The sequence below is a fragment of the Halichoeres trimaculatus genome, unplaced genomic scaffold (assembly GCF_033239565.1).
Source record: "Halichoeres trimaculatus isolate MK-OKI-2021-1 unplaced genomic scaffold, fHalTri1.1 fHalTri1_scaffold_7, whole genome shotgun sequence".
Classification (NCBI taxonomy): Eukaryota; Metazoa; Chordata; class Actinopteri; order Labriformes; family Labridae; genus Halichoeres; species Halichoeres trimaculatus.
Window position 1 is genome coordinate 10,905,518 of NW_027437185.1, and position 19,788 is coordinate 10,925,305.

General features: G+C 37.7%; 1 protein-coding gene across 1 annotated transcript in view; it reads left to right on the top strand.

Moving 5' to 3' along the window:
* Positions 1 to 16,656, top strand: part of gabra2b (gamma-aminobutyric acid type A receptor subunit alpha2b) — a 29,981-nt gene extending 13,325 nt beyond the window's left edge. Inside the window, exons 5-10 of the mRNA XM_074674021.1 lie at positions 2,844 to 3,064; positions 4,049 to 4,131; positions 4,612 to 4,755; positions 10,143 to 10,295; positions 10,820 to 11,022; positions 12,029 to 16,656. Of these exons, the coding sequence (XP_074530122.1) occupies positions 2,844 to 3,064; positions 4,049 to 4,131; positions 4,612 to 4,755; positions 10,143 to 10,295; positions 10,820 to 11,022; positions 12,029 to 12,337 (1,113 nt within the window). The 3' untranslated portion in view covers positions 12,338 to 16,656. The remainder of the gene's footprint in view (positions 1 to 2,843; positions 3,065 to 4,048; positions 4,132 to 4,611; positions 4,756 to 10,142; positions 10,296 to 10,819; positions 11,023 to 12,028) is intronic.
* Positions 16,657 to 19,788: the final 3,132 nt, after the last annotated feature.

The window sequence follows — 19,788 nt, forward strand, 5'->3', positions numbered from 1 at the left end:
CCTTGACGCAACAAATTAATTTCTGGAAAAAATTCTTTGGCAGACATTTTCTTCATATTACAATCAATCCAACCTAAATTTTAGCATCTAACATCTTAAAATTTTACATTTCCTGAATTAATCGGTAATAGTGACATACTTTTTAAGTCTGTAGAGACATATTAGTATTACAATTTATTCAAATAAGACAAAAACCTTGTTCTGAAATTTTGTAGTGATGAGCATGTTTCTGTTTTACTCTTAGCTCCCTACAATTTTTCATTTAACACCAGTCACTTATAGTCAGTGCTGTTTTCTGACTTTGTATTGTTGGACCACCTAAATGCTGATGGTCGTGCAAAAAAGATTTTTTTAAAAAGAGATCCTTATATTTCATAGAGCCTACTGGTACAATAATTGTAGTAAAATTTATTCAAAGTCAGCCAAGCCTACAAAACATTTACTAGAGACAATGTTGACACTTTATCAATATTTGTGATCCACTCAGCGTTCACAGTATGTAGATTGGATTGGATTGGAAAATTGTATTGTCCCCAGGGAGCAATTTGATCTGAATAGAGGTCCCCAAGAGTATCATATACAACACAGACAATTTACATAACAACAAGCTCAATTCCATATTGAATATACAACCTCACTGGATAACATTATTTTTATTCAGTGAGATTAGAGACACACAGGGTCCCACAATCCTTAGAAGTGGTGCAATGGTGACAATCTTAAAACCTGTCTTAGAAAAAGTTGTCTCATGTGTGTTTGATTTGGTCCTCTGAGCCCAAGTGGATCTCCTCTCTGCTGGGGGAAGTCCAAACTCTGCACAAAGAGGGTCTTTAGAGAATAGTCTTTGCCTTCTGAGTGGTTCTGACTCTGCACACATGGTCCTGTCCATGTTCCTGAGTTGGGCCATGGTCTTGGTACCAAACAGCCACTACATCCTGAAATCTCTTCACAAAACAACATGAAACACTAACACGTGTTCAACCCTTCTAAACTGCTGCGCAGCCTCAACAAACTCTTCTCTCATCTCAAAAGCGGCAGGCAAAGAGCGTTGGATTGCCCCAACACATCCTGCTGCTGCTCCTGTAAAACCCTGCGCTCTATAGCAGCTTCAAAAAAAGAGAGGGAAAAGGGTTTTGTGAAGCAGAATGACTGTCTGCTTTTTGTCTGAATAACCCACAGAAAGAGCATCACTCTGGGTGAGCAGCAAAGACCAGGGAGACAAGCCTCCAGCTTCCTGTTGCTGTTTTCATTTTTAACAACAAACACTCGAAAAGACCACATCTAGGCTAATTCTACATTAAAGTTATGTCATTCTTTTAAACTTTTACCAAACATCGGCCTGTTGACCTTAGAGAAATAATTATTATTCAAGTAATATCTATGATATTTTGGAGACAACGTACTGTGAGGGCTATCCTGTCCAAAAGGGGTGTTTTTAAGGAGGGGGTTTTATGTTTCCCACTTTAAACATTGATATAAAGTAACAAAGCTGGGTGTTCACACTAAATACAATTTTCACATCTATACATATTCATATGATGTAGAAAACCCTGAATCTGTCAGTAAACTGTTAAATACATTCTTTTTTTTTTTTTTTTAAAAGCACAAGATCCTCAAAAGGAGCTGTGAAACGATGAGATCATCGCATGAAGTTCTCTTGTCTTGTTCATGACATTTTGGAGAGTAGGCCTCAAATACCATAGTCTTCTTTTAAATCTGCCCCAACATGCCTCCTGAGGGCTGGCCAATCAGAGGGAAGGGGATTTATGGTACTTACATATACATTACAAGTTTCTGGCATTACGGTCATGAAATTCATTTCTTTGTGTTCTTTATGTTACTCCATTGTTTATTTTGAACTTACGTGATCATTACTCTGGAACACGATCGTAAAGATCCCATCATGCTTGTCACTGTTATTGTTGAATTTCAAGTTTTCAGTTTTAAATTTAACAGTTAGGATGATGGCTAACCTAAATCATATAATCAGTTACACAAGAACCTGAAATGTATACAACAAAGAATTATGCCAAACATGAACCACTAATTTGATTAAAATCATTACCTCTGCCAAGGAGGTTATGTTTTTGGGAGAGTTTGTCTGTTTGTCTGTGAGCAACAGAACTCAAAAAAGTAACCTTTGGATCTTGATGAAATTTTCAGGAAATGTTCAAAATGGGATAAGGCAGACGTGATTAAATTTTGGAGGTGATCTGGATCACCGTCTGGATCCAGTTCTTTTTTTTTTTTAAAGGATTCTCTATCATTGTGAGATAGGGCCGTTTTAACCATATGTGTATATAACTCCACCATAAATGGTCGGATTGCTTTGCAAAACAAAACAAGACAAGGTCACCATAATTTCTGACAGATATTAAAGTACGATCCAGATCCTGCCAATATTCTGGATACTAAGATCCAGAAAATGAAATATGTACTGGGTCATCATTATTTTAAACACTGTCAGGTAATAAATTATCATACAAACCTGTAACTAACACTAAATTGTAGCAGACAGTCTGCTGCAGGGGAGTATAACATTAAAGTAGGACTGAAGTGTTGGTCACAATCACAATATGCTTAATGGAGGTCTAATCTCTCTGAGTGATTTTCTAGTTCCTGATGTCTTTGTTCCAGTACAACCAAACAGGCAAACAGCTGGTGGAAACATTAAACTCGTTGCTTCATTGTCAGTGCTATTTTATTAATTTTTTTCTCAAAAGATGGATGGATAATCAAAGAATATTTCAAGTGTACCACATGTGTAATCTGAATTACCTGCAAGTTAACATGAATAACATGAATACATCATGAATTTGTATCTCTCTCCCCTCTACATATAGGAATACACCATAGATGTTTTTTTCCGGCAAGCATGGAAGGATGAGAGGTTGACGTTTCGTGGTCCAATGAATATTTTGCCTCTAAACAACCTGATGGCAAGTAAAATCTGGACTCCAGACACCTTCTTCCACAACGGGAAGAAGTCAGTGGCTCATAACATGACAATGCCCAATAAGTTGCTGAGGATCAAAGATGACGGGACTCTGCTGTACACCATGAGGTAATTCAAACCCCTGAAGTATGTGGGAAAATAACAGATTCTTATGATAAACATGCTTCACTGGATGTGAAAGTATACTCTAACATAGGTTTTAGTTTCCCTGCTAGAGATTCAGTGAGGCTGAAAGTACCATCAGGACACTGACTGTTCAGAGAATTTTCTGGTAGTATTCAGAGATATTACCCCGAATAAAGCCACAACCTTCTGTTTTTAGTGGCCAGACAGCTCACCTCATATTCATTCTGTCTTCCCGTTTCTTCATACCAGGGCATTTGCCTTCTCCTGTATAAATTTGAAAGAAACACTGCACACAGAAATGTGGTGAAAAAACTCTTGAATTGGCTCAGTAGGTGAATTGTCCTAGGGTATCAGCTAACAGTGCACCAGAAGTATCACTGTCAAAGGGCTTTAAATAGGTCCTGCAAAAAGTTTAGACAAATCTGAATTACGACAAAAAAAAGAAAGAAATTGTTGTTGTAGATCTGAACTGGGCCTGTTGCAAGTAGAAAAAGCTCTTGGGAAACAGCTGTTTAAGAAGCCATACATTTAAAATACAAACCCTCAAAGTCATTCAGCAAACTTTATTACAGACAAGACTTTAAGTTGTTGAGGAAATTAGGAAAACTAAAGATTTTTTTGTTATCCCCTAGAAACATTATAATGATGACTAAGTGGCTCTCATTTCCCTGGAGTTATAAAAACCTTAAAATCAAAGTCCTCAGAACCAGTAAAAAATAAATTTATTGTCTTTAAAACAGCTAAAGGGGTTAAGCAAACTGTTTTCTCTGGGTTTTACACATCTCTACATCTTATTTACTTTTCTCAGTCTGTTACTTATAATTTTAACAGATGAGGAAATGTCTTGCATAGTGCATGAGGCTTGGGGGCTTGTCATTAATATTTATTCGCTTTTAAAAAGGGTCTGTGTCATTTACTTTTCATGTGTTTGCAAAGTCTCCTTAATTCTTTGTGAATTACATGCAGGTTAACTGTGCATGCAGAGTGTCCAATGCATCTGGAGGATTTCCCTATGGACTTCCATTCCTGTCCGCTAAAATTTGGCAGCTGTGAGTCACTCTCATGATGATAGCTTTGCAATGTTTACAAAGCAGTATTGAATTAGCATGGCTCATTACATTTGGATCTGTGAACTTTGCTTTCATATGCTTTTTGAGGAAATGGATTTCAGAAAAACAAACTGGAGCACGGTTAAGTCTGAAATGCATACACTTTTATTGATTTATGTTGTGTTCGTTTTATCTCTTGGCTCATGCATTTCTAAGTATGGCAAGCTTCTAAATTACTCATTGAGTGGGTATATGACTGATTTAAAATGGCATGGTTAAGTTTTAGCAACAACTTTCACAGCATTTCTTATGAAGGACTAAAACCTCTGAGAAATTCTTGCTGTCGTAATTGAATTTTCTAGAAACCCAGCATCAAACGTGTTGTTGTTCATGGCTCCTCATTTAGGTCACAGAAAATGATCAAGAGCTGTTGCTGCCCCAGATTTATCCCCTATGGGATTATACATTTCTCTTTTTCAGATGCTTACACAATCTCTGAAGTGACGTATGCCTGGACTCTAAATGCCTCAGACTCTGTGGTAGTGGAAGGGGAAAGCTCCCGTCTGAACCAGTACGACCTGCTCGGACAAACAGTGGGACAAGAGACCATCAAATCAAGCACAGGTGAATTGAATGAATGAATGAATGAATGAATGAATGAATGAATGAATGAATGAATGAAATGAAATAAAAGATAATCCATCTCTTATTCCATATGGCTGACGGAAACACTGACAGATAAACAGATGGTTGGTTTGATCTGTTTAAGTTCCCTTTGGTAGCGTCTTCTTCCTTCCACTATCGTTGCTTCTTTGATTAGCTTCCACTCGCTAATCAACACGCAAAGTCACTCACACACATTGGACCTGCTGTGATTGGCTGATGTAACTACGCTCACTCTCCACCCAGAAATGTCTCCACACAACCAAAACATCGACATACAGGCTGAGGAAGGGGGTTGAGGCAGACAGAGATACTGACACACATGCATAGAGGACATGATTGAGCTAGATTATTCCTTTTGTTCTTTCAGGAAATTCCTGCAGACTCTACCTTTAACCAGTCTCGTAACTTTGCTTTGGATTCTGGTTGACCTTTTTTCGCATTTCCACTTTCTGACGAGGGTAAAAGATCTACGAGTTTTTCTGCAGCTGGATGCGCATCTTTCTTCTTGCAGTTTGACTTTTGGACAATTTAATTCCCTGTGTTGTCAATTTTGGCTTAAGCTGCGAAAAACAACACGTTGTTTGGGGAACTTGTTGATCATTGTTTTTGCTTCACCTCTTCTGTCATCACCATTCTGTAAAAGCTTTGGAGCGTAGGAGAGCAGTTTCTAAAGTATTTGAAGTGAAATGTTGTAGAGGATGCAGAATGTGGTTTGGCACTGTCTTGCTAAAGTATGAAAACTCTGTGGGGCCTTCCCATTTGCAATCTACCCATGCCGTGGGCACTTGTGCATCTCATTTAATCAAGAAAAGTGGCATTTTTAATGGTCCACAGATAATGAACTGGGTTGTCCTTCTCTTCATAGTATTGTGGGATGCAGTGTCCTTTAATTCCATACCTAAATCTTCACCTTAAATGAGCTTGTTTCAGGAGAAGATGAGGTTGTCTCTGGTTTTCTCAGAATAGCTTCAGTCTGCGTTTGGAGATGCAGCATTAATCTGCGGTGGAGTCATGAAATCTCTGATGGGGCACTGAGAATCATTCATATTTGAGATAAAAGCTGCAATATTTGATTAAGATCTAAATAAGTTATTGTTTACATTTTATTGCAAGGACTTGTGTGACAGTTTTGTATAAACTAAAGCTCCTGTGAGTGGCTTTAAGTTTATACGATTGTGGACCCCTGTGGTCGAAGCAGTACTTCTTGTGTCCGATTTTACAATGTACCACTGTGGGTAGTGTCAACGTAAAAAAAAAAAAAAAAATGCAGTGCAGTGAAATTTTCATTTCTGCATCCTGCCACACATCACTTAATGTCACACCCAGCAGCCATTAAAGGATAACTACAGTTTACAACTGCCAGTCTTTATACTGGTATCTATGTTTCTTTTGAAGCTTGTTGAGAAGCATCAGAATTAAATTTGGTCTCTTCCATGAACACTAAAAACTCACCTAAGGATTAGTTTTTCTTAACTGTAAGTAAACACTTCAAACTGGGCTCCTCCTTTGGCTCAGTGCCAGCGGAAGCACACACCCACAGCCTCAGACAGTGATAACCTGAACACAATCTCTAGCCCAGCAACCACTTGTGGCATTGCGTTTCTACATGGAAGAGCACAGGCTAATCATGAGTATTTGACACATACCTGGTCAGCAGAAAGCCAACTTGTGCCACTCTTCATCCTGAGCTGCTCTCCAAGTTCCTGAAAGTGAGTGAAAGTCGAGGCAAGCGACACCTTCATTTAAAAATGAAAAAGCTGTATCTGCTTGTCGTTTAGATTCCCTTTGGTTGCGTTTTTTCCCCTTGTGCTACGTCCGCTATCATCACCGCTCTGAATAGCTTCTTCAACTCGCTATTATCAAAACACAAAGTCACTTGTGTACTGGGGGCACTGTGATTGGCTGATGTAACCACATCTACTCTCATCCCAGAAACAGCTCAACACAACCAAAACATCTACTTACAGGCAGAGGAAAGGGTTGAGGTGGACAAAGACACTGACACACATTTGTAGGGGCTTATAGGAGACAACTAAGCAGGAGTCTTCCTGTAAAAGTTGACATTCTATTTTTGGGGAAAATCCAGCAGACCCTACCTTTAAAGTAGCACAAATGTGTGTGTATCACTTGTGTTAAGTAGCTAATAATGTTAAAATATGAAAAGGGGAATCTGATGCTCCTCTGTTCCTCCTCCAGTAACTGAACTCTTCCCAAGTCACTCCTGAGCTCAGACACAGGCTGGTTTTTATTCACACGCTCAAACTCACGGATAAATAGACTTTATCTGCTGCACCATAATCCCCTCAGGTATCAACCACCAGTACAGAGTATTTTCCCTCTGCCTTGCATCACGGCCATTGAGAGAGAATACCCTTTGATCCTCTAAATGTTTTTATCTAGGTTAAGTGTTGTACGATGTCTCAGTACATGGTGAACGCCTGCCACTGACTGTTCCTCTTGTTTAAGTAGTTACTCTCTGTTATCTGATTGGCTGAGTTAGGATAAATCATTCATTGCTAGTGTGTAAGCGTTTGGTGAGGCGTACTTGTAATCTAGGTCATTTGGCTCGAGTGAGTGTGCTCTCAGGCTTCACAGGAACAGACATCTTGCATAAACCTCTGAAAATAACAACACACAAAAATCCTTCCATTCAGTCACACGTTAACATGTCGTACCCTCATGTTTGTGACATAAAAGCAAGTGCTGAACTAATTTCTAAGAATCTCCTGTTGGTATATTTGCTCATGAAACTTTGTTTTTATGTGAGAGCTTACATAACACATGAAAACCTCATGACCAGAGCTGGATGTGCTGTTTTAAAACACTGCAGTGTGTTGTGTTTCAGCGGTAACCTTTACAGAGAAAAAGATCCTGGTTTGCACATACAGACTTTTCATTTATTTATTTTTTGATAGAGATACTTCCTCAAGGCTTTGCCCATTCATACAACCAGTTTCTTTTTCCACTGTTCTTTTAAAAATGTGCTATCATCATTCACCAGAGAGGCTTTACAATATTTCTGTCCTCTAATAAGATCCCTCCATATGCACACAGAGCCAGTAAGTGGTGAGAGTGTGTTTTCAGAATTGATGCACCAATACCGATCCAGGTACCGTGGCAAGAGGCCGATCCATGGTGCCGATCCAGGCAAACAGCTCTGTCTTTTTTTACTAGCCCTCTTGGCTCTGTGATTTGAAATGTTACCTCTGATGCACTTATCAGTCTACAGGGTATAAAAGTTTACACTTGAAGAGTAATTTCTGTAAATTCTGAAGCTTTGTTTTGCTGGTAAACATTTAAATATTTTAAATTTTAAATAAAAATTAACTTCAGAAATTTCATCTACTTATTTTTTGCCTTTTACCCAAAACATTACCAGTCTTATCCCACAATAGGGCATGCTGGTCATTAACACTGGTATTGTATCGGTATCAGTTGTTACTCAAAGCTTAGGGCTCTGTATCAGTATTGGAACCAGAAAAGTTGTATCGGTGAATTCCTGGTATTCAGTCTGTCACATTAGAGACCACAGGACGTTGTAAACATGGATCGAGCATTCTCTTGAGTGAGCAGTGAATGTCAACAGTATTCTTTTACACTATGTACAGAGAGTCCAATTAAACTTTTGAGTGAGGTTTTTTTGCCCTTGTGCCACTGAATAATGATGGAGAACAGCAAGGTTTCTTTGCATACTACTTGCTTAGATTGTTCTATTTTGTAGCATGCTTTGTTGATTTTTCAGTTTTACAAAGAAGCGATAAAGCTAATCGATAGTATCAATTTGTGGTTCGATAAAAGTTAATTAGTAGTCTGTATGTTTTGTTTTTTTTAAGTGTGACCAGTTAGTTGTGAGCTCTGTGTGTGTAATAAATGAAAGTGTCAAGATTCACCGGCATCTCTTCAGTATTATCTCACAATAAAATAAGTGGGCTGTTGTTTGGGGTTGTAGCATTGTTAATGGAAAGAGAAGCGCTGTACATTGTTGGAAACAGTTTGTGAGGTTGCATTCTGTGAATTTTTCCTAAACCAGCATTTGGTGGGTTCAGGTTTCAGGTTTTTTTGTCTTGGGATTTTTGTGTTGTTGTGTGTAATACTAAACACGTGAAGATTTTCAATTGGCTACATACACCAATGTCTGCCCTTGACTCTGCCCCCACAGGCCTCTAGTAGGCTGGCCAATGAGAGGGAAGGGGGTATGTGGAGCAGGGAGCCTTAAAGAGACAGTAGCTATAACCAAGTGCTTCAGACAGAGGACGTAATAAAGGGTTTTATAAAACACCAATTTGAAGAAATACAGATAATTTTTTATAGCTGTTACTCATGCAAAGTTACCACGGTGGTACCAGAGGGAAAATATAAAGCTTTAAAAGAGTGAGTATAATTCCCCATCTTTAATTTTGGAATAATACAAAGATGTCATGTTTGGATTGAGGGCTCTTTTTTGATTAAATATTTTATTTTTTATTGATTCAGTTTATAACAAAACAGTATTGGGCCTTGTGATCAATCAAAATTTATTCTTTCAAGACAATAAAAGAAGAAATAAACAAGAAATATCAGAAATACATGCAAACCATCATCTAAAACCCTCCTTCCTCTTCATGAAGATGTTTGCTGCTCTAAATCATATTCAGACACATTTCTCAGCATCCTTCCCCCCCGCTGTAACAGAGGCGTTTGGGCTCCCAGATAAAAGAGGTGTAGAGGTTTGTGGGGGATTAAATATGAGGGTGTGAATTTATTTTTAGATGTGTCTGTTTGGGTGTGTGATGAAACAGATCTAAATAATTATCACATAACTCTTGGTTATGCAGACAACACATCAACAGCACTGGAAAAAAAGGGGATAAGAACTCTTTTGGGATTAGCTCCCCTCCCCCCTCCACAGCTGAAAAGGACTCCCCTTTTGCCAAGTGGCAGTGTGTATCAAGGCCTTTATATCTGAATCGCAGCAAATGAGCTATGTTTCTCAGCTCAGTTGCCATGGGTAACACATTTTTTTCTTCCCATGTCTAATCTTGGCTTCTCTCATCTTCTCTTCCACCATTTGGAAGCTCTGCCTGCTTCTGCTGCAACTGGCAATGTTTCACGGCTTGTTCAGCTATTAGGCTTCACTTGGTGCTAGAAAATCATGCCGCTTCTGTTTCTTTGTATATGCATTGATATTTGATCAAAAATCTACTGTATGATACCACATGAGCAGTTTGTCATAAATCTGCATTTTCTGACAGCAAGAGTACAGAGTTCAACAGCAATGTCCCTTAGCTTATACGTTTTTATGAAACTCAAAAACTGAACGTTCATGTGATAGCACTGTTCATAAACCCTGATCCTTATCTCAACAGGTGAATACACAGTGATGACTGCTCATTTCCATCTGAAGAGGAAGATCGGATACTTTGTCATCCAGACTTACCTCCCCTGCATCATGACAGTCATTCTGTCTCAGGTGTCTTTCTGGCTCAACAGAGAATCAGTGCCAGCGAGGACTGTGTTTGGTAAGAGTCTGCCTTCCTCTCTCACACAAAGACAAATGTCAAATAGACAAAACATCACACTTCAGATGAAACACCAAAATGATCAATGGCTTCAGAGGAATTTGTTCTTATGAAGATTGCATGTGAAGAATTTTTTCAGGAATCATTGAGCCATCTGTGTCAGAGTGACGGGCTGAAAACAGACACTTGAAATAAAGGGCGATAAAGAAAACAAGACAAAGAGGAACAGAAGACGTTCCTCTCTGAGACAGTGCTAAGACTTGCCTACTCTAACAGATAAAACAAGAGTTAAAAATGTCCTTTGATCAAACACTACAAACAGAGCTGCTTTGCAGTCAGGACATTACTAAATGTCAGTGGTTATTGGAGTAGAACAGACTGACATTAACCTTTCCAAGTGATGACACAAGACATTCTGGACACATAACACAGTCACTGCAATCCTTCGTGAAGAACCTTAGCTGAGTTTCAAAAGAAAATTAACCCTTCTTATAATTTGTTTTATATGTTTTCAATGTAACTAGGTGTAACCACTGTTCTCACAATGACGACACTGAGTATAAGTGCAAGAAACTCACTTCCCAAAGTCGCCTACGCCACCGCCATGGACTGGTTCATCGCTGTCTGCTACGCCTTCGTCTTCTCCGCTCTGATTGAGTTTGCCACTGTCAACTACTTCACAAAGCGCGGCTGGGCTTGGGATGGAAAAAGTGTTGTGATAGACAAGGTAAAACAAAGAAAAAACATGGCTTTCTTGAAGATTTGAAAGACTCCACAAATCTTTGTAAATGTTAGTAAAAGGAAGGCTTGAAGAATTTTTTACCCCTTTTCACCTACTACATCAGAGGCCATGGGGTAGGGCTGCTGTGACCAACTAGCAGGTTTAAAAACACATCATTTTCTTTAACAGGAAAGCTGCAGAGCTAGTTATCTGTTGTTTTGTTGGCATTTCCTCAATCATAACTTGAAACAGAGGGTAAATTAAAACAGCAATGCATTGTCTCTTACGGATCAGCTCTACACCTTATTGTTTTATTTGACACTCTAAATAGCCTTGTGTTATTCATCTTATTTAATGGGAAGGCACTTCCTGCCTCATTTAAATGCGTTCACATTTCTCCTCTCCACATAACAGAGTTCTGCCCCTGTGTACACAGACACACAAACACACACAGACGAGCACACTTTGTGTAGTAGATAGTCAGGAAAAATAATACACCACATGAAATGCAAATAAAAAAAAATCTTCCTTTTTTAAAATGCTCCCAGTGCCATCCCTGTTGCCCCGCACCCCAAGCTGACGCAGACCTCTGTAACGGCCAGGTACGCAGTGATGCAGTGACATAGTGACGCGATGACATGGCTCCAGCTTGGCTCCACGCTGATGGAAAACCAATACAGTTCATAGGAAGAAAATGATGAGAAACAACTAAGCACCCGCACTGAACGAGCGGCAGTGTTAAAGGGGTAATGGAGGCACAGGGGAATGGCTGTAGTAGCTACAATAACCCTCAATGAAAGGAGCCAATTGGCCTGTCAGAAACTAAACAGGTCAACCACAATGACAAAGGCTGATCCTTGGAAGTGTATGAAGTCTGATACTGTGAACAAAGCATATTTATCAAACTGTTACACACCTGCGGCGAAGACATCAGGGGTTTCAGCATTTCAGCATTTCAGGGATGTCTCTGTTTCCATGAATGTTTGAATCTGAACCTTTGGTCTCTTGACAGAATAAAGAGAGGGCGTCTATGGTCAAGAAGAACAACGCCTATGCTGTTGCAGTGGCCAACTACGCACCGAACATCACCAAGGACTCAGGCACTCTTCCAACAATGGCTAAAGGAGGAACGCTGGATTCTAACAAAGCCAAAACAGACGGCAAAGCCCAAGATAGCAAAAAGACATTCAACAGTGTTAGTAAAATCGACAGGATGTCAAGGGTTTTGTTTCCTGTTCTCTTCGGCAGTTTCAACCTTGTGTACTGGGCGACCTACCTGAACAGAGAACCTGTGATCAAAGACATGGTCCCCTCAAACTAGAGGCCGGTTTCAGAGGGGACTGAGAGATGCACCAAATACCTCCGGCAACTGTGTACACAAACCTTTTTCAGAGTGTGATCCTGGATTGCAGTGTGATCTTTCAACTTCCTGTTTTTTACACCGTCTCCGGCACATTTCAGAGAGCCTGGCTTTTGTAAATGTTTCTGAATATTTATAATCATGGTTTCATAGTGACTTATAATGTGATCACTTAACCAAGTATGTATTTTCAATGGAGGAGTGTTTACAGTTACAGTTTGTGGCCACTGTACATAACCATTAAAGCATTTCCTTTGATTTTGACATTACTTCCAAACATGGTCAGTTTTCCCTCTGATGTCCATTGTTCTGATCCTCAGCCTATTGTTTTTTTTTGTTTTTTTTTATTTGATCTTATTTGTAAAAGTAAAAGTGGGTAAAAAGACGGGAAAAACAAACAAAGCATTCATAACCTTATTTTGTGTTTTCATTTCAGTTTGGTTCTTGAAGTTCAGTCTATCTTAAGGTTTATGGTAACAGGAACAGAAAGGGTTAAGGTGAAAAAAATATTTTTTTAATTCCAAAAGTCATCCTCTACTTTAAGTTACTGTGAGGACTTTATAAGTGATCTTTAAATGGTTTCAGTCTTGTACATTTGCTTGTTAATAATCTATGTTTTAAAATTAAATGATCAGCGCTAAAACTGGTTATTTTGAAAAGCTTTTTCTCAGTTTCTGTGGACGGGTTCCATTTACAGCACATAGACTGGAAGTCCCTTTGATTACACTAAGCTGCCAGCAAAGCTTAGCAGTGAGAAGTAAGTTGACAAAGTCAGAGGCAAGTCTGTCCTTTTTCTTGGAGAAAAATATTTCTTGTATTGATGTTGGACGAACAGCAAAGCAAAAAGGACAGAAGAGCAGAAGAAAGCTGAAGAGGAGAGTGATAGAGCACCGGCTAAAACACGGGTCAAACTGTTTGTGATAATGTTTATTCCAACCCACAGTCAGCAGTTATTCTGCAGTGGTCTGTTCAAACTTGAGAGTCTATCAATAAAATGAAGAGTGAGGTTACATTTGATGTGCTTTACTTTGACAAACTAAACTTATAATCATAATTTTCTGACATAAATGTAGATAAAAACTGACTCCTCTGGCGTCATTAGTTTTTTAGAACATCAAGTTTTAACTGAACTGGGATTTTAATACAGGGGGGTGTTCTGAAGTGACACTTTGGTACAAAACTTTGACCTGAGAGTGAAGTTCCTTTACAGCTTTTCTGTTTATCATTGTTGTGTATGAATCCATACTTCACTAGGGATGGATATCAAATTTTGTAGTACCAAGTATCCATTCACATAACATAAAATGGTACCATATATAGGCACCTAAACACATCCTTGTGACTGTGAGGGTAGGCGATTTTCCACACTGGACATGAACACAGCATTGCAAGTTTACATATTGAAAAATAAATGTTAAATTGAAAAACTTTGAGATTTTATAATAACACAAATTATTATTCATTACCACAGAAACACACAAAAGAAACAAAAATTGGTACCATTGAGTACCAATAGTAATTGCCAGGTACGGGGCATCAGTCCCATATTGTTTCAATTGTGAAAAGTACCCATCCCTATGCTACACATGACGGGTTGTTCCACCAAATGAGTACCATCTGCTTGTCGTGCTACATTAAAAAAACAAACCTGCAGAACTAAGTATTCAAAATGTGTAATTTATGTCAGGACACTTTATTTTGTCTACTTTCACACTGTTTAAAAGCAAAATATGGATGACTTTTTCCCACTTCTGTTAAAAAAACAAACGTTTAAATAGCAAATGGATTTTTTTTTGTAGCCCTCTTCAGATAAGTGTTTCTGTTTGTTTTTTTGTTTGTATGTTTGATTTTTAGGAAATGTTTAATGAAAAAATAATGGATATTCAAAATCAAAGTTCACTGTACGCTCACAAAAGTTGTATTTTGTTATGTAAAGCCATTTCTCCTCGTAATGGTGATCTACACTTAAAGTTTATTTCACCACATAATTGATTTTATGGTTGGATAAGTGGTAAAAACACAGTCTAAACACTCTGGTTTATCTTATTTATTTATTTTATAGAAAATAAACAGTTCAGTCGCAGAAAGAAAACTGGGTGGGAGGAATGTGTTCATGGTTGTATGCGTCTGTAATGTGTGTGTTTCTGATAGTTCTGTGTTTGAGGGATGTGCCATGTATCAGTGGAAGGAAGGTATGTTAGAGGTTAGTTCTCAAGTTTGTGCTAATAACTTGCAGCTAAAACCACCAAAAGAGTCAAGCAAGTCTTAAAAACACACACAAAAACATGTTTTACAGTTTGAAATAATTCAATATAGCTGTAAGTTGCTAATGCTAAGTCACTCGCCTCTGACACAAACAGTACCTTGAGAACAGCTGATGCAAATAATCGAGGTGAGATGATTGGTTCATATGGTAGATCCCAAACATTTCTGTTCAGCACCAGATCAGCTTCCAATCATAAGATCTTAAAACACAAGGAATTAAAGAAAATTTGCCACAGAACTCCCCATGAAATTTAAGAGATTCTGATGATGAAACTTTCTGGTAAAAATGACACAAATGTTCATATTATCAGAGGAAGGCGAGTGTTAAGTTACCAGGACTGATTTAAACCTTTGAGACATAACTGAACCCTTCAGATCCGCATTTCTTTCTGCTATTCAGAAAAAAAATTCTAACTGATTTTAATTCCTCTTTTTTTTTTTTTTTACCAACGCATGTTTTTACTAGGATTTTTCTATGTCTACTACATGGACGCCACAACTAAATAAGCATTAAATGTCATGAAAACTTAAAGAACAGGCTAAGTTTTCCCACATAGTCATTAATCAGGTATAACTTCAACAACTGGATATTTATGCTTTGCAAAGTCATACACCAGGTTTTAAAATTACTAGATCAGGAGAAATCAAAACCCTGGTCTCCACCGTGCTTTGTGAGTGATGAAAATGCCAGGGGTCTCCATGTACTGGAAGCTAGGGTGGACACCGGTATTTTCCAAAACACCATGCACCAGATTCTTCCTGCTCCTGTCACATGTGCATTTGGTTAACTACTTGGAGAAGCCATCTGAGAACAAGAATGTGTTTTTATACAGGAGGTGCTTGGAGATTATCTGCACAAGACGGACACAAAATGATTGATATGACACTGGTAACTTGTAGCACAGGTCGGACTCACTGTCTTTCTCTTGAAAAGATGACTGGTGAAGATGACTGCTTTTAGGTGTCAATACATAGATAGGTCCAGACTTGAGGAGCTGGAGAAACCTTCCTCTGAACAGAGGAGGGTAGACTTGGGCATAGGTTGTGAAAGGAATCAGTTTAACTGTTGTTGATCAATTTGTCCCCTTGGCATGCTTCAGTAACTGCATCTGTAAATAAGCTTCCAGGTTCTCTTGGCCTACTCAGCTGATTCTGGTCCGGTCTATGAAACCCTATGATTACACTTAATAGGTGTCTTAGTTATTCAGGTGCATTCAACAAATTTCATTTTTCCTTTTAAGACCTCTGTGCTTAAAACTGATATTATCTGGAGTCTGCTCAAATTCACCAGAGCTTCTTTGAGTCTCTGATGGGTCCTCATTCTTTTCTGTAACTTACCCTCAGGAGGAAATTACTTCCAGCAAACCAGCCAGACTACATCACATGCGTGAGTAAACTTGAAGGACACGCTCCTCGAAGGAAAGGCTTGTTCAGAAACTCTACGGATAACAGGCCTGAGCAGATTTTTATGACTGTAACTGTCTTATGTCAGTTAACTTAGTTTGATATTATAAATCTAGGTCAAAATAACTTTAGGTTCCCAAGAATTATCTATTTCATAAGACTTTTTTTTAGTTAAGCAGTCATACCTGCTACTGACATGTTGAGGGACGTCTGTTCTGAGCTAAACTGGCAGTCAAGGCTCTTCACCCTATTTGTTACCTGTTTTTATAAACAGGTGGTGTGATAATAGAAATATATTATACTCAGGTGCCAGGGAGGAAAATAATGTTAATGAACCATGCGTGAAAAAGGGATCAACCCCTGCTAGGCGAGGGGATCGTTGAACCGCTCTCCTTGCCCCAGTAACAGCACCAAAGGCAGATATGTTTGCTTTTTAACCCTTATCCAGACGTTTACATTTCTCTCTTTTGTGATATCTTGCTAAGATTTACAGAGACAACTCACAGTTTTTGAGAAAATTTTTGGCTGATTTTCACTTTAAACTCATAAAATCAAAATGTTGTAGTCTAACACCCCCTAAATTTACTTAAAACTATTCCGACTTACTGTCTTTAATTACTCACTTTGATTGCAATCAGGTTTTCTAAATAAATAAATTCTGAAAACCCATTCATATTTGATGATGGTGTCTTTTTTGTTTTTACTTTGAATCAGAATTTCACTTTATTTTGCCCAGGTTTCATTTTTATCATGATGATGCTTTGAAATGTGTTTCTTTATATTCAAGTTTTCTCAAACAGTCTTTTTTTTTCATTTCACATAAACTTTACTCTTCTTTAAATAGAAAACATCATCAAATTTCTTTTGTGCTTTGCTTTCAGTTTACAACTTGATATTTTCTTGTTATTTATCCTCTACTGTTCAACAATTTATTCATGAATGTTCTGTACTTACAGTATTCCCGTTAGTCATGTCATGCTGAGGTCAGTTTGAAACTTACATCAGCCCAGTTTACAGTCATGGCACAGTGAATAAAGCAGCTCAGTTGGAAATCTTCAGCAGGAAAGGATGCTGTCAAGCAATCAGTCTATGCTGACATAAACTATCATGGTCTGTGCACTAGTACAAACCCACAAAAGCCCTGTGGCAGTAAACTTTTAATACAAAGTAACAAAGGCTGATCTCTCCATCCCTCACAGCACACAGATCCTGTTATGAGTTCCATTTCCTCGATCCATGGCTATCTCTCTTCATCCTCTCAGGGCCTTTGGGCTAACACAGATCACGTGTTTGGTTGAACTGTGGAGCTGAAACACTAACATGCTCCATAACAAGTCTTTAAGAATTCAAGAAAACCCTTCAATTTTTTTGTGAAGAAGTGAGATTGGAGCAATGTTTGAAAATAAATAAAATAGATAAATTATTACATTTATCAAAAGAAAGTTGTCAGTAATCTCTTTTATTTTAAATAAATCTTTTAAAAACACAGTATATAAAAATAAAAATCAACCAAACAAAATGTGATGTGTTTTGGTTATCCAGCTTGAATATCCCAAAAAAAGGGCTGAGGCTGGGTTGTCTGAAGTTTGTGAGTATGAACGCTATGATTCCGCAGGACTTTGCTCTAATTTGTGGGGCCCCTGAAAAGATATCAAATTGGGCCCCTTCACCACAGCCCAAACTGACCCACAGTGTTTTTTAATAACAGCATCTTCATCATGCATAGGACCAATACATTTTTCAATAACTGTAATTTTGAGTTACATATCAAACTGGAGTTAAATGATAAGAAGAGACCAACCTTGTTTGAATAAAAAGAAAAAAATATCTGACTTACATTAATCACTCACAATAAATGTGAGGCAGCAAAGTATGAGGCAGCAGCCAGTTTATTCTTAGAGCTTGCTTTACCCGTGAAATCAAAAAAATCTGAGATGTGAACAAATTATACAATATCTGTAACGACTTAAAGGGGGAAACATTTGATCAAAAGAAAAGTTTGTTCAAAGTGACAAAATTTTTAAGACCTAATGTTTCTCTCAGCCTATACTACAACATATATAACTTCAAGGATCTTTGCAATTTCAAAAGGAAAAAAAAGATGAGTAAATACATCAATTTTTCTCATCCTTGTTTAAAATGCTCCCAGAAAAACTGTAGAATACAAGAATAGCAACACCAGTTGATCTAATACCAGTACGACCAAAGAGAAGTCATCTCCCTGATGATTTGACCAGAGTTCTTGTAGAAGAAAATGCTGAGCGTTTTTTCATATCTATTTAAAAAAGTAAAAATGTTTTTGTTTCAAAATGATCTCTTAGAGTCATAGTCTTATGTGAGAAAAGAAAACTAAAATTAAAGGAAGACATATGAAACTCTTAAGATATTTTTTTATTTTCATTAAAAAAGGCTAATTTTGGACTCAAGCACTATTTAAAGACATCTAAGTGCCATTTAAAATAATCTGTATAATCGTTTCTATCATTTTTGTTCTTTGTTTATTTAGGTGAGAACTTGAAAGAAAATTGATATTTTTTGTTGATTTGTTTGTTTTTTTGTTTTTATTATTTAATCTTGTTTTTTTTGTTTTGTTTTGTTTGCATTGTCTTTTCTGCTCACAGCTGTAAGGTTAGGGTAAATAATGTCAAATGTTTACATATTAAAACCTTAAGCCTGCTAATACATGTCTATCTTTTTTATTTACACATTATCATTGAGAACGATTGTAAAATACCAAATATGTCTTTCTTTTATTGATTGTTTCATAATAAACATTACTGGAGACCCCATTGTTCTGTCTTATTATTGGAATGATTAACTTCATATATTAAGACAGATGAAAATATGGTAATTAGTAAATAATATTAATATAGGAAACAAGTAGCACAATTGTTTGATATTCACCAACATTATGGGTAATCATAACATGCAATTATTTATCTATCCACCGATAAATTATATGTTAAAGTTATGAACAGAAGGTTATCTTTGAAACATATATTTTTCTTTATGTCTGCCAAAATGTTTACTCTGTATTTTCTACATATCTTCATTGTCCCTCAAAACTAAAACATAAACACACAAAGTAAAATGTTATGTCTTATCGAGCTGTTCTACACAGAGCTCAATGTTTACATTTGCAGGATCACTACAATCTAGATATAAAAATTGGGTCATGGTAGTTAAATTATGTCTACTTTATTATGCTACGTTTTCTAAAATTGGACATAGGTTGAGAATGTTATTTTTCTGTCAAATAATTACACAAACTACTTATTCTGCATCAGATCACGTATTTATATCACGTATCGCGTATTTATACAAGTCAGCTGCCGCAATGCATTATGGGGCGTCCTTTCTCCTTTCCATTCGTAAAGGATGGTCCAGTGTTTCCTAAGCTAAAGGAGCTAATAAAGGAAGCAACAACCTTCCTTTCCTTAACGTTTGGAGAATTCGAACAGCCTTTGTCATGGCCGATGCTGAAATACTTCCGGGTCATTCCTTCAGTAAGGAAGGTTCCTTACCAGAAAGGAGTTTTCGAACGCACCCATTCTTTCCCGCTCTTCTCTATCAGCTGACTGGGAGGCGCATCAATTTTTTCTCTATCCAATCTCATCGTTTCCGCTTCAATAGTTAGCCAATCATTTCATAGCTGTCAAAGTTTAAATGCCATCTCTTCAGCTTGTCAGCTGTCTTTCAGGCTCGCGTCTCGAATGGCAAATCTTTTCCTCCTTACCGTCATT